The 13,687-nt window shown below is 36.7% G+C and overlaps 1 protein-coding gene across 2 annotated transcripts in view; it reads left to right on the forward strand.

The window, feature by feature from the left end:
* The window catches only part of LOC149789069 (uncharacterized), a 119,856-nt gene that overhangs the window by 93,443 nt on the left and 12,726 nt on the right, over positions 1 to 13,687 (forward strand). For both annotated transcript variants that reach the window (XM_089975253.1, XM_089975254.1), the window contains 2 exons: positions 1,590 to 1,696; positions 8,623 to 8,699. In XM_089975253.1, the coding sequence (XP_089831379.1) occupies positions 1,590 to 1,696; positions 8,623 to 8,699 (184 nt within the window). The remainder of the gene's footprint in view (positions 1 to 1,589; positions 1,697 to 8,622; positions 8,700 to 13,687) is intronic.

Consider the following 13,687-nt stretch of genomic DNA (forward strand, 5'->3'; position numbering starts at 1 on the left):
AGTGGCAACCACATTAACTTGAACATTAAGATCTTTTGATCAATCAAGTTTTCATGTTAAGTTTTTGCAACTCATGTACATTGGTTGTCTGTAAGGCTTCTCAGTATAGCAAGGCAGATAAATTTGTATTGTTATCAACCCATGACATTATGTAATTGTAATAACATGCAAAATGTACCCAGTATAAGGTGACTTTGTATATAACACAGTATATGTTTAATGGCTCCCATCAAGAGCTTTATGTTGAAGGATCACTGTACATCACATAGTTTGCAGCCAGATGTGGAGAGTCATTGTAGCTCAATACACTGAGCATAGACTAATAAAATATGGGTCATGGGTTCAGTATCCCTTAGGCCAGCCTGGATAAACTGTCTTTGTGTTTCCTTAGTAGACCAGCCTGAGTAAGCTGCCTTGTTAGGTCATCCTGGATAAGCTGTCTTGGTGTGTTCTTGATAGGCCAGCCTGGGTAATAAGCGGTGATTGGTGTGTTCTTGATAGGCTAGCCTGGGTAAGCTGCTTTGGTGTGTCATTGGTAGGCCAGCCTGGGTAAGCAGTCTTGGTGTATCCTTGACAAGCCAGCCTGGGTGATAAGCTGTCTTGTTGTGTTCTGATAGGCCAGCATGGGTAAGCAGTCTTGGTGTATCCTTGCTAGGCCAGCCTGGGTAAGCTACCTTGTTAGGCCAGCCTGGGTAAGTTGCCTTGGTGTGTCCTTGACAAGCCAGCCTGGGTAATAAGCTGTCTTGGTGTGTTCTTGATAGGCCAGCCTGGGTAATAAGCTGTGGTTGGTGTGTTTTTGAAAGGCCAGCCTGGGTAAGCTGCTTCGGTGTGTCCTTGGTAGGCCAGCCTGGGTAAGCAGTCTTGGTGTATCCTTGGTAGGCCAGCCTGGGTAATAAGTTGTGATTGGTGGGTTCTTGATAGGCCAGCCTCGGTAATAAGCTGTGATTGGTGTGTTCTTGATAGGCCAGCCTGGGTAAGCTGCTTCAGTGTGTCCTTGGTAGGCCAGCCTGGGTAAGCAGTCTTGGTGTATCCTTGACAAGCCAGCCTGGGTAATAAGCTGTCTTGGTGTGTTCTTGATAGGCCAGCCTGGGTAATGAGCTGTGATTGGTGTGTTCTTGATAGGCCAGCCTGGGTAATAAGCTGTGATTGGTGTATTCTTGATAGGCCACTCTGGGTAATGAGCTGTGATTGGTATGTTCTTGATTATTCCAGCCTGGGTAATAAGCTGTGATTGGTGTGTTCTTGATAGGCCACTCTGGGTAATGAGCTGTGATTGGTTTGTTCTTGATAGGCCAGCCTGGGTAAGCTGCTTCAGTGTGTCCTTGGTAGGTCAGCCTGGGTAAGCAGTCTTGGTGTATCCTTGGTATGCCAGCCTGGGTACTAAGCAGTTTTGGTGTGTCCTTGAGAAAGGCACTTAGCTCCTGTTTTCTTTAGAATGATATAGCCAATATTGTGTTAAAAGTGGAAACAAATAAATCGCAGGTGCAGTATAGATTTTCAGATATGCTTTAAAGATAGCTGTGAAACATAAATATTTACATAGTTAAATGAAAAAGAAATATCAAAAAATAAATATTTTTCATTTGTAGGCTGTTACTGATGAAGTGTCAGTCAAAAAAAGGAGAGCAATAACATTGTTCACAAGAGCACAGAATGTTCACTATGTGAAGGATGGGGAAAGTCTTGAGTTGGAAAGGTAGGCATTTAATTAATTGTTTTAGATTGTTATTTATTGGAAAACTGAGGGCATAACCTTTCAAGAGACACTTTTCTTAGCCATGGGTTGCTGATTGTGCGTTATTTCACAAGCAGTGTTGTTAAGTGGACTCTTCATAAAGAACGTTGTGGGTCGGTGGTTCTTTCCGGGGGTTTTCCCGGGTTCTTCCTCCACCATTAATACTGGCCGCCATGTATAGCCAATCGCGTGCTGAAAAATGGCGTTAAGCCCTACAACAACAACAACAACAACATAAAGAACGTTTTAAAGATCAACACATTTTTTTATGGTCATTTTGATGATAGTATACTTCAGATTTGATTGTTTTTACATCTGGGGGTTTAAACTTAAGTTACAGGACAAGACAACCAAACAAGCATTTAAATTCCAAAATATCACTGATGTCCTGGAAAGTTTCATAATAATCAGATAGAAATGAGATATTTAAGTCCTTGAATATTTCTGACATAATTCCAGGGTACCGACTATTTAAATCCATGATTATTCTGCTCTGCAATATAGAACGAATATATAATTCTAAGTCACTGTTTTCCACGAAAATGACTCTTGTGAACACTGTGTATACCTGAAAGAGTAAACGTGGTGTATGTATCTTCATTATATAGTATCCTTTTGTATTTCAGATAAACAATCTCTGATTTGGAGTTACTTATTGAATTTCTTGACAATTAAATGTTACCATTTCAGCATAGCTCAGACTTAGCAATAACAGCAACAGTCCCATTCTGACCTTTAAATCTTGTTGAACCAATCAAGTGCTAGAGCTAGCCTGTCAGGGCAATTGTACTTTTATTTTCCATGCTTGTTCACATGATCCACAATCAATATTCGCATGTTAATCTGACCTGCTCAGTATTTTTGTTTCACTTTAGACCAACCTCGCCATGAATGAACTCTTACTATGGAATATAAATGTATGTTTGTGATAGTACTAACCGTTGAATTAAGTAATATAAGTTATAACTTCGTAGTCTCATATGATATACATAAAATTTATATTATAAATTCAAAAGACAATACAGAATTACTTAACTTTGTGATGTGTGTTTTTTTCATCAGTAAATTTTTTAATTACATTAGGGCTGCAAGTTCAGCTGGCATCAGTGGATCTTGACACATTAGGAACATCTGAACTTTTTACTTGAGTCACCACTGTTCATGAAGTATCTTTTGGGATAATGGATCAAAGGTGAATTGTGGTTAGGTTTTTGGGGACAAACGCTGAAAGTTCTATGAAGTCGCTGTCTCTTCAGTTTCCTAACATGAATATTTATCACTTTGAGAACATAGGTTTAAAATGATATATCCCTACCAACAGGCTAGACAAAATCAAAATCAATTTTTTTATTCTTTGGTTGTATGGTAATAAGACCACAATGATGCTCTTGCAAGCAAGGCAAATAAATTTACATTCTTTTACGAACTTTTCTGGTAAGGGCTCAACATTAATTTCTTAGATCATTGACCCAGTTGGCCAAGTGTAACCTGCATGTCCTGACCTGTTCCTTACTTCACCAGACTTATTTTGGATGGAAATTAAAAATAAAGGAAATAACATCAAAATATTGATATTGCTTGATTGAATTAATAATGTTCATTTTCATTTAAATGCAAAGTTAATAAAATACAGGAAGATCAGTTCTCTCAGCAGAAATTGCATCTCAGTAAAAATAAACATGGAAGCCTAAATTATACTGTAATTGATTAAAATAAGAAAGATGGACAATTACAGCTAGAGCCACAGTTTCAAATACTGTTAAAAGATGCAGATTTGCTCTAGCAAATACATTACCCTTTTGCATTACATTACACAAATGTGTCAGCTGAAGGAGTAACATCCTCATCAACAGCATTTTCATGAGTTTTCTCTACCTTAGCTTTAGTAACTGCACAAGCTGGATTTAACTAGGAATTTTTATTTCAGTGGGATAAACTCTTTGATCCATACAAGGCATGTTAGTTGCAAGTGGGTAACTGCAACCTTATCTCCAAATAGAGCAGGTAGCTGGTAACATAGTAACACCCTCATGGGGTAAAGAAGTCAAAACCCTTATGATTATATATCCTGAGGCTAAGGCTGATGGCAGATTAACACAAGGTCAAGGAACATTAAGAAATCCACACTCTACTTCCTGAATAAGAACACTTTCACAAGATGAGGACTTCTCAGAAAAATGCAAAGTCTCCGAGAAGCTCTTGTGTTCCTTAATATCTTAATAGGAATAGTCTTTAATATGAATGGTATATACTTCTCCATACTAAAACCAGACTTGGCTTTGCTACAAATGTATTTCTTTCTTGCATAACCATGACCTTGACCTCTTAGAAACAGAAGTATTTGAAACAGCTGTCTTTATTCTGTTGCCTAAATTTCAACCTGTAGCAATCAGAAATAATATGCCCTTTCTTCTTACAGTAAGTTCATGTAGGAAGGTATAAATATTTCTGATCAGTCTTATCAGAAGTCTGATTCTTAATAGTTGTGCCAGTTTGAGATTCGGAAGTACCTGCATGAGACTGAAATGTTTTTTTGTTTTTTACAAAAACTTGCTGAGAGGAAGCTTTATTGACAACTGAAACTTGCTGAGTCAAAGAATAATCATCAGCTATCCTAACTTTATTCTTTGAAGTTTCAGCCTTGTTCCCATCAAAGTAGGTCTTCACAACAGTATGACTGCAGTTCTTGAACTCTTCATTCGATGAGTTGTCCTAGATTATCATAACCCTCATCAACTTTCTTGGCTGTACACCTTGTGTTTCTTCCCATGCAAACTCAACATGAGTCTTACCAGTTTCTTTTCTTCAGTTTTTAAATCTGATGATATGCCTCAGGCACCAACTCATAAGCCATCAAGATACATTCGTTAACCACATCATAATTATCACTTTGTGTTATTGAAAGTGAAATGTAAAATATGAGCTCAGCCAGTAAGTACACTTTTTAATCACAAAGTCAAGTAATGTCTTGGACATTTAATGCCTGCAGCAACCCTCTCAAAATGAGGAAAATATTGATTCACTTTCTGTTTCCTAAAGATAGACACCATCCTAATATGTCTGGTAACATCAAGCAATTTGTCCATTTTTAAGGACTCTAACCCTTCCTGAGTAGGATCTGAAACAGAGTTCTCTACCTTAGATATCATGATGAAAGCTTGTTGGTCTCACATTAAATTTCCCAAATATTTGAAATTAAAATACCAGAGACTAAGATAATTTAAGACCAAATTTAAATTTAACTTTCCAAAACAATTGTAATCTCTCTGAAATATTAAAATCTCTGAAATTCAAAAATCTTTGAAATATTCAAATTAATTAAATCCACAAAGAAGCCACCCAATTTCTGTGTTAATACTGTATGATCTTAAATTATGTAACAAGAAAGAGTAAAATCCAACAAATTTTGTATAACTGAAACTATAATTCATTGCCCTAAATAGAAAGTGAAATAGTAAAAATAACTTTAGTATGGTGAATGAAATCCTAAACATTCTAAAATGTTTATTAAGTGCAAAGTGTCAAGTAATCTGAATGAGTTCTAGTGATATTCTGATTGGTGTCCTATAGTGTACTGATGTGTCAACTGTACAGAATAATCACTGTGGTATAATCCCAAAATGTCTTTAAATGAATTCACAGTAATTCTGTAACAGCTATAAATCCATATAGTCTTTAAATGAAATCACAGTAATGCTGTGACAGCTATTAAATATCCAAATGACTTTAAGTGAATTCACATTATTTCCATGACAGTTATTATTCCAACTAATCTGAATAGTTTGAGCACTATATTTACAATGAATTATTAAATTAAATAAATGAATCAAAGCTCTCGGTATAACTGATAAATGTCACTGATTAGTGAATGTATGTTAATTCACTTGGAATGAAAGACAGTTCCAATAAATAGTTGGAATCATGTATGCTCTCTGTAATAAATAAGGCATTGATATTGACAGAACAGGAAATTGTTTAGATTGCCATTGAGATAAGCCATTAACTTTTTGTACCATTTTTAAGTCAAATATCACCCATCCTATGTGGACTTAGGGTGCAGAGCTGTAGCTATCTCCACGTATAACGTGTGAATATATTATACTACATACTGCATCCATGTACATCAGTGTCTGTTACTCATAAAGCAGGCAGTGGCAGTTGTACAAAAGCTGTACACTCATGTGGGTGATGAGGTCCAAAGGCAGATTGAGATTTGAGACCTGTGATTGAACTGAGCACTCTCAGTCAATTAATTTTGGTCCCAAGATTCAAAATGATGACAATGAAATCCATCTGATGACTGCACAATCAGATTAGACCTACCTGATGCTTATTTTCACATTCCAATCCACACAGAGTCATGCCAATATGTTCTCTGCATTTATCGGGGCATGGTTTATCGATCCCATGTTCTTTCTCTTGGCCGTAAGTAAACCCTTCATGAAAAAAATCTGTAATCTCAAGGTTCAGGATGGCCAACTCCACATTGGCAGTATAGCTGGATGACATTCTTGAAAAACATTAGAGAGAACAGAACATCTTCAACTTGTTAGCTGCACAGACAGTAAGCAATCTCCTCTTTTCATAGCACAGCCATGTAACCAGGTTGTATTGGCCATTTTTGCTTGATTTGCCTGTTAAAACCTTTAAAGTTGAGACCAAATTTTGTTTCTCCTATAATACTTGATGACATTGCAAATAATCCTTCCCACACTTCCCCACAATGTGAGTGTCATTTAAGGTCTCGCTCAAGTAAAAATCTGGTTTAAATGAGATAGTCTGGTACCCACCGGACAGGTAGGAAGGGGAGATGACTTCTAAGAGTTGCTTCCCTTTGTCTACAAAGTTGAAATATATAGACCTTAACATTTTGCTGTCTTTCCGGGAGTGCAGGATTTGAAGGTAGCAGAGAACATTATAATGTAATGTGATCAGGTATGTGTAATATGAGAACAATTATTAACTAAAAACATTGCTCTTAACAAAAGATGGGTCCCTTGTTCCTGGTCAAAACCAAGCCTCATTTACTCCAGTTTATATTTTGGCAGAAACTATTTTACGTTGGTCCCTGTTGTCTTCCATAAAGTGTGTGATCTCCCAACAGTTTATATTTTTCCTGACCCACAATCTTTCTTCTCATTTGTTAATGAATACCCTCACAAAAATATGATTTAACATTCACTAACATGGGCAGCTAACACATGTAAACTGTTGTGCATTGGTAGTATATGCAGTATAGTAATGTTACTGATGTTTCACTTACAGAATAATTGATCTATGTAATACAGTAATGTTACTGATGTTTTACTTACAGAATAATTGAACTATGTAATACAGGAATGTTACTGGGGCCCTGAGTGGCTGAGTGGTCTAAAGCGCTCTCTGTTACGGATCACTGCTATCTCACCTCTGTCTGTGTGGGTTTGAGTCTCAGATTCAGCCAATGTGGGTTTGAGAGAAAGCTTGCCAGTAGCTTCTCATGGGTCGGTGGTTCTTTTTGGGGGTTTCCCGGGTTCTTCCTCCACCATTAATACTGGCCGCCATGCATAGCCTATTGTATGCTGAAAAATGGCGTTAAACCCTACAACAACAACAAAAGGAATGTTACTTATGTTTTAAATACAAACTGATTCAGCTATACAGTACTATACTGACTCTGTGTTCTTAAAATAAGTAATAGAAAAGAGTTGAGAAGCAGCAAGTATTTTAAAATTCAACAAATAAATTATTTCGATAGAGTACAATGTGGAAATATAGAAAGAACTTGTGGTAATCTGAATTAAATCCCAAACAATGCTAGAATTACTAATAGAAGTCCTAATGCATAAAGTTCGGCATAAACTTTAATGATATTTCATATAATATCCAATGCTGAAAGTGTTGATGTGCCTGTAGTGGCCTGTAGTCTCTAGTGTACTAATGGGCCAATTTTCTGAATTGGATTGACGTGCTAACAGACATTTGTTGAATCACAGTATTATGATCCAAGGTTTTCTTGTATGAATCGTTATAATTCCAAGTCTCTCTGTTAAAAGTATTTTAGATGAGCACTTTGTATTACCAGAGAAGACTTTTTTGAATTGAATAATTTCACTGAAATCAGAATACTGTTAACAAGTATGATTTCTGCCCAGATGCTATCACAGGAATGACTCATTTTCAGATAAACAAGACACAAAATAATAACCCAAATGAGGGCCAGAAGTTCATTTCGAGAAAAATCTTAGTTATAACTGGAAGAAATGTTACTAAAATTTTCATAAAGAACATGGCAATCAAAATGTCCTTGACTTAGTCCAAAATAAATATGTTTAATTCTGTTGATAATGATCCTGATATTAAACCCACACTTACAGAGAAACTATTAGCCGTGTATATAGTTGTTTACAGAATAAAAGACAAAATCGATCATTTTGGTCAGGTAAGCAATGAACTTGAGTTTGGACAAGGTCAGCTGCAAGATACAATTTTACATAACCCAGAGCATATGATGAATGTAAAAAGATTAACAAACAATGAACACAATATACATAACAATATGGAAATGTTACTCATGATTCACATACAGAATAATGAAACTATTTGCACACAAGTTAGTAAAATCTGATTGATTTGAATACAATTCATAAATGAAGTCTTCAGTGTTTGATCATTCCTGTTCACTCTAGGGCTGCATGCTTTAAATTTTTCCCAGATTAACTTCCAAATTTGAGGACACTTTTCCTGATGTATTAAATGTATCATATTAATCATTACAATTTTTTTATTGCATTTAATTTATTTACCTAACATTTTTGCCAAAAAGGCTATGTTTTTGAAAGTTTTGAATCTCCAATGAAATCAAAAATCAATAAGCTATTTTTTGTAACACTCACCATTTTTTTCAGTTCCTTTATCAAGGAAGGTCCTGACTTCACTCCGTTTGACAAGAGGAAAACCACACAAGGTCTCAAAGATTTAGTAGGTTAGCACATTATCATTCATATGTAATTGATTGTGGTGTATGGGTGAGGCTTATTGTTGTATATTTTTACAATTTTATTCTTTACATAATTACCTAATCTTAGGATATCTACTACTAATTTCCAAATCCAGAACCTCTCAGATTAAAACTTTAAGGCTGAAAAGCAAATCATTATCTGCCCAGCTAGGTGGCATTTAGGTGGAGTGATCTTCCCATGATATCAAGATTAGTACATGTACCAAATTCCATAAATTCTTCAGTTACTGCTTATGCTCATGCCGATTATGATGTCAGTGTATCCCCCAGGGTGGTAAAACCTTGGTGTCATAACTGGGGGTCAAATAAAAAATGGGGGGGTCAAAAATGTACTGACAAATGTTCCTCTGGCGTATTTTTTTAGCCTGAATGCAACTTGCGCAGCATACTCTCTCTCTCTCACTCTCTAAACATACAAATAAACCAACATGCACAGTTAACAATCAAATGCATTGTCCATTCAAAGAATCATTTTATTAGTTCATTTTTCTTTTAAACTCATACTTTTAACAGTCTCTTTATAATCTTTTTGAAGCAATATTATAGACCAACACATTACATACAAGCCAATACAAAAAGCCTAATAAATCTTTTCTAACCAGATGGCAGTTAATTTACTGCCTGACATAAAATGTGTACTATCATCGGTTTCAGTGTACTTCATCTTTGAACAAATTTATCAAAAAATCAAGGAGGCTAATGATTCATCTTTTTTCTAATAAGTTACACTTGAACTTTAAGAACTCTATTTTATTGCAGCAAAGTTAAACCAACAAAATCTGCATTGACCCCCTGACTTTGTAATCCAAATAAACGCATTTTTCTCAGCAAGTTTACTGATTTCTTTGTTGTGAAAGAATGTCTTGGGTTATAATGTGTTCTCTAGATATCTTGTGGTGAATGAAAGCAGATTTTTTTAAATTCTTAAACTCTGTCATGAAAGGATTTTTCACTTTTGCAGTCCTTGCAATGATGTGATCATAAATCACACCAGTAATCCTAATGGATGTGCCTTATTACAGTCAAGGGAATTGGTTTCTCAGTTTTTCATTAAAGTTAGATCCACAGTTATTCTTTTCTGTTTTCCTTCTTTCACTTCTTTGCTAATGATTCTTAGCACATGATGCTTTAATCTGGAGGTCACTTTCTAGTGCAGCAAGCATTGAGGTTAAACATAAGGATGACATTTTGCTGAGCTCGATGAAAATCATGCAAGAGCTCGTGAAAGTAGGGGAAGCTACTCCATCATAACATTGCCTGTGCTAGCCTGGTTCCTTATTTCGTATGTGCCCTGCGTTGCACTCCGCTTTACGAATAGAGGAGCGCAATGCAGGCAGTAAACAAAGCGGGGAACCAGTCAATGCCTATGCTGGAAGTACACACGATGCCACCCTTGTCCAGTGCATTGGATATTAAATACATCCTGATCGCTTTATGTGAATCCTTTGCGTAAAAAAAAAAACGCATGGCAAATAAATGTGTGCATCAATTTTCTCCAGTGTGCAATCCTGACGCACAAATGTGCATAAAGGGAAACACTGCATGTTCAATACAGACTGAGAGGCTTTGCAAAATCCATTCAAGCAGTTTGGTAGCTTTTTACCTTAAATGAGTTGGAGGAGTTTCATCTTTGAAGAGAAGTATACTTCATCTATACATTTCCGTTTTTTTCTTCTTCTTTCTTTCATTTTCAACAAAGCTTCTGAATTTTCAGTGTTATCACTTTTCTGTCTTGACATTCTAAGGCACCCTTGGTACATATCTGAATGATTTTATCCAGTTCTACAATTTGCATAATGCTGCTAGGCACTTTCTACACATGATGCCCAGCTTAGTGCCTCAGTACTCAAGAAACCATTTCATGAATCCAGTTATACAGCAGTCTAACCCACATAGCGCTGCTAGGCACTTACTGCGGTTGATGCAGTTTATACAGGCACACTCTCATGGATCAGTCTAACCTGTATCGTGTCACTAGACGCTTCTGGCATATGAAATCCAGCTTGGTTTCTCAGTTTCCAAGAGCTGTCTCCACTCATCTTCATACTTTTGCCACCCAAAGGGAGCCTTTACTTAGCAACAGCAAGTGTAGTGAGTAGCCATCCTCGACATTCTTCTCCAGCTACTTTGCATGTCACACATCACTACCTTTATCAAAATAATGACAAAACTGGCTCCCTCATCATTATTAGATATTAATATGAAGTGTGATGAGTCAGATTTACAGGCCTGAACTGAAGAAGTCTCCTCCTCATTCATCTACTGTTCACTCACGTCAGAGTTCTGTCCTCTTCACTTGTCTTCTACACCTGCCTGGTCTACAGTTCCAATGTCAGGTGATAGTTGACTAAGGAAGAGTCTACTTTCAATTGCATCCACAATCTGACAAGTTTTAGTTGGTGGTTCAACAAGCCCCCTACACCAGGTTTCCATTTGGATATCCCAGCAGTTGTAATGTTGAAACAGTGGGCTTAATGTTTCATCTAGTATCTATGGCAACCTTTCAATACAAGGATCAGAACTTACCATCTCCTGTACTGCCATACATAAGATTGCTATTCTATTATACAATTTTACAATTTATCATTTGAAACAGTGTCTTTAGGTGTATCCAATAGATAATTGATATCTAGTCCCAGTGGGATTATAAGGTTATCAGTAGGATTTACATACAGACGATGTATCATGCCTTTAGACTGTGACTCAATTTCACAAGCCTGTTTATTGGGTTCTGTGTACATTGAGTTGACTCAAGTTGTACTCATCTATGCTGAAATCTATACTAGTGTTGGAACCCTGAGGTCCTCAGAAACAAACTCTTCATGTAAAATTGAGTCACGGTCTGAAGTAATCTTACATCATCCATATGTCAGTCCTATTGATAGTCTTATAATCCCACAGGGACTAGATATCAGTTGTCAATTTGATACACCTAAGGACACTCTTTCAACTGATACAATTTTATAATAGCATGGCAGTCTTATGTATGGTGGTACAGAAACTAACTTTGTTTAGAAAACAACAATGTCTATAAATTAAAACTTTGTTTTCTAGCAAACATCCTGGCCTTACTTGAAAAACTTGCACTTACAAAGTGTTACATTGTGATACCATTACTTGCAGATTCTGCAGTAGAATGGATAAATCTTGAAAAGTTAATTGCTAACCTCAAATATAAATCAAAACTATGGGGACACTGTGTCCCATGTAATGTCATCTATTTAATCACCATCATGAAATTTGGTAAACAGTATGTAGGTGAGATAAAAAGGGAATTCTAAGTGAGAATAAAAGACCACTTGAAGATAAAGATTCCCTGGTGTCTAAGCATTTTAATCAGTCTGACCACAATACAGATTGTGTTAATTATCACCTAATAGAAATTATTTACTCTGATCCATAGCTCTCCAGTAGCACTATCTTTAGGAAAGATAGAGAACTTTATTGGATATGCCAAGTAGGGGTGAAACGATTCATCGATACATCGATGCATCGATACTTTTGCCATTTCGATACACATATCGATACACAAGGTGAAGAATCGATACAAAACGATATCTACCTTATAATAGCTACTTAAATCTTCAGCAGTTATGATAATTAAATTAGGAGCTCATTAGACCAATATGTCGCGGTAGTTGTTTTGTATACACATGAAGTATAGCGTGTGAGATTCAGTTAGTCATCTCCGTTCCCGCACCCGGACCAGTTCTATAGATAAGAGTTTCCTTGTACTAGGAAATTACATTATTTTTTGTTTTTTAAATAATACCATAATTTAAAAATATAATCAAAGACATAAATTAATAATAGTTTCTGAAGGAAAATTTTTTTTCTTACAATTATTATAATAATGTAAGTGTCAATTCTTTTCTCTTTGCGTTGGGCTAAACTATCGGTATGGGCGTGGAACCGGTGATAGAACTTATGATTATTCTTAATCACTAAGACGTTTGGGATGCTTTCATGCAATGAACTACAAACAGCGGGGTGACCAAGGTGATTCCAACATCCGGTCAAATGGAGCAGACGCAAAAGGCCGAAAAAATTGAACTCGAGTTACCTGCGATTAGAAGATCATCGGCCTGGAACTATTTTGGATATCCTGTGGAGTATGAGAATGGAGTAAGAAAAGTAGACAAGTCCAGGTGTGTTTGCAAACTGTGTTTTACAGCTCTTAGGATTACTGGAAACACCACAAATATGTCTACACATTTAAAACGGCACCACCCAATCATTGCCATTGGAATTCCTTTTAAAGATGACAAGATTTCAGCTCCCAAGGTCAGTGTTTCTCCTACTCCTAAGCCATCACATCCAACAACCACTGGTCAGCTCAGATTGACTGAAGTTTTTCAGTCTCCATTAATTCCATAATCGCAAAGATCACAGACAATCACTAAGCATATAGCGATGTTTATTGCACATGATATGCGCCCTTTCTCAGTGGTTGATTCGCTAGGTTTCAGAAATCTGATTCGTACCCTGGAACCTCGCTACATCATCCCATCAAGAACACACTTCGCAGAGAAAGTTATCCCAGAACTATACCTTCACACCAGACAAGAAGTGCAAAGCACCATATCAGAGGCAGAATCAGTGGCCATTACTACAGATGGTTGGACTTCAAGGGCTACAGAGAGTTACATAACAATCACAGCTCACTTGGTTGATAAGGAATGGTGCATGAAAAGCTTTGTTCTTCAGACGAGACCTTTACACGAGTCTCACACTGGTAAAAATATAGGAGCAGTACTAGACGATGCCAGTAAGGAATGGCAACTGGAAAGGCCCCACAAGTTACTCCCCATAGTAAGAGATAATGCTGCTAACATGGATGTTGCTATTCAAGAGGCAAAGTTCACACCACATATCAAGTGCTTTGCACATACTATAAATCTAGCAACCCAGAGAGGGTTGCAAGTTCATCAGATGTCACGCCTTCTTGGGAG

Source organism: Sinohyriopsis cumingii, chromosome 11 (assembly GCF_028554795.1).
Source record: "Sinohyriopsis cumingii isolate HCF-2022 chromosome 11, ASM2855479v2, whole genome shotgun sequence".
Lineage (NCBI taxonomy): Eukaryota > Metazoa > Mollusca > Bivalvia > Unionida > Unionidae > Sinohyriopsis > Sinohyriopsis cumingii.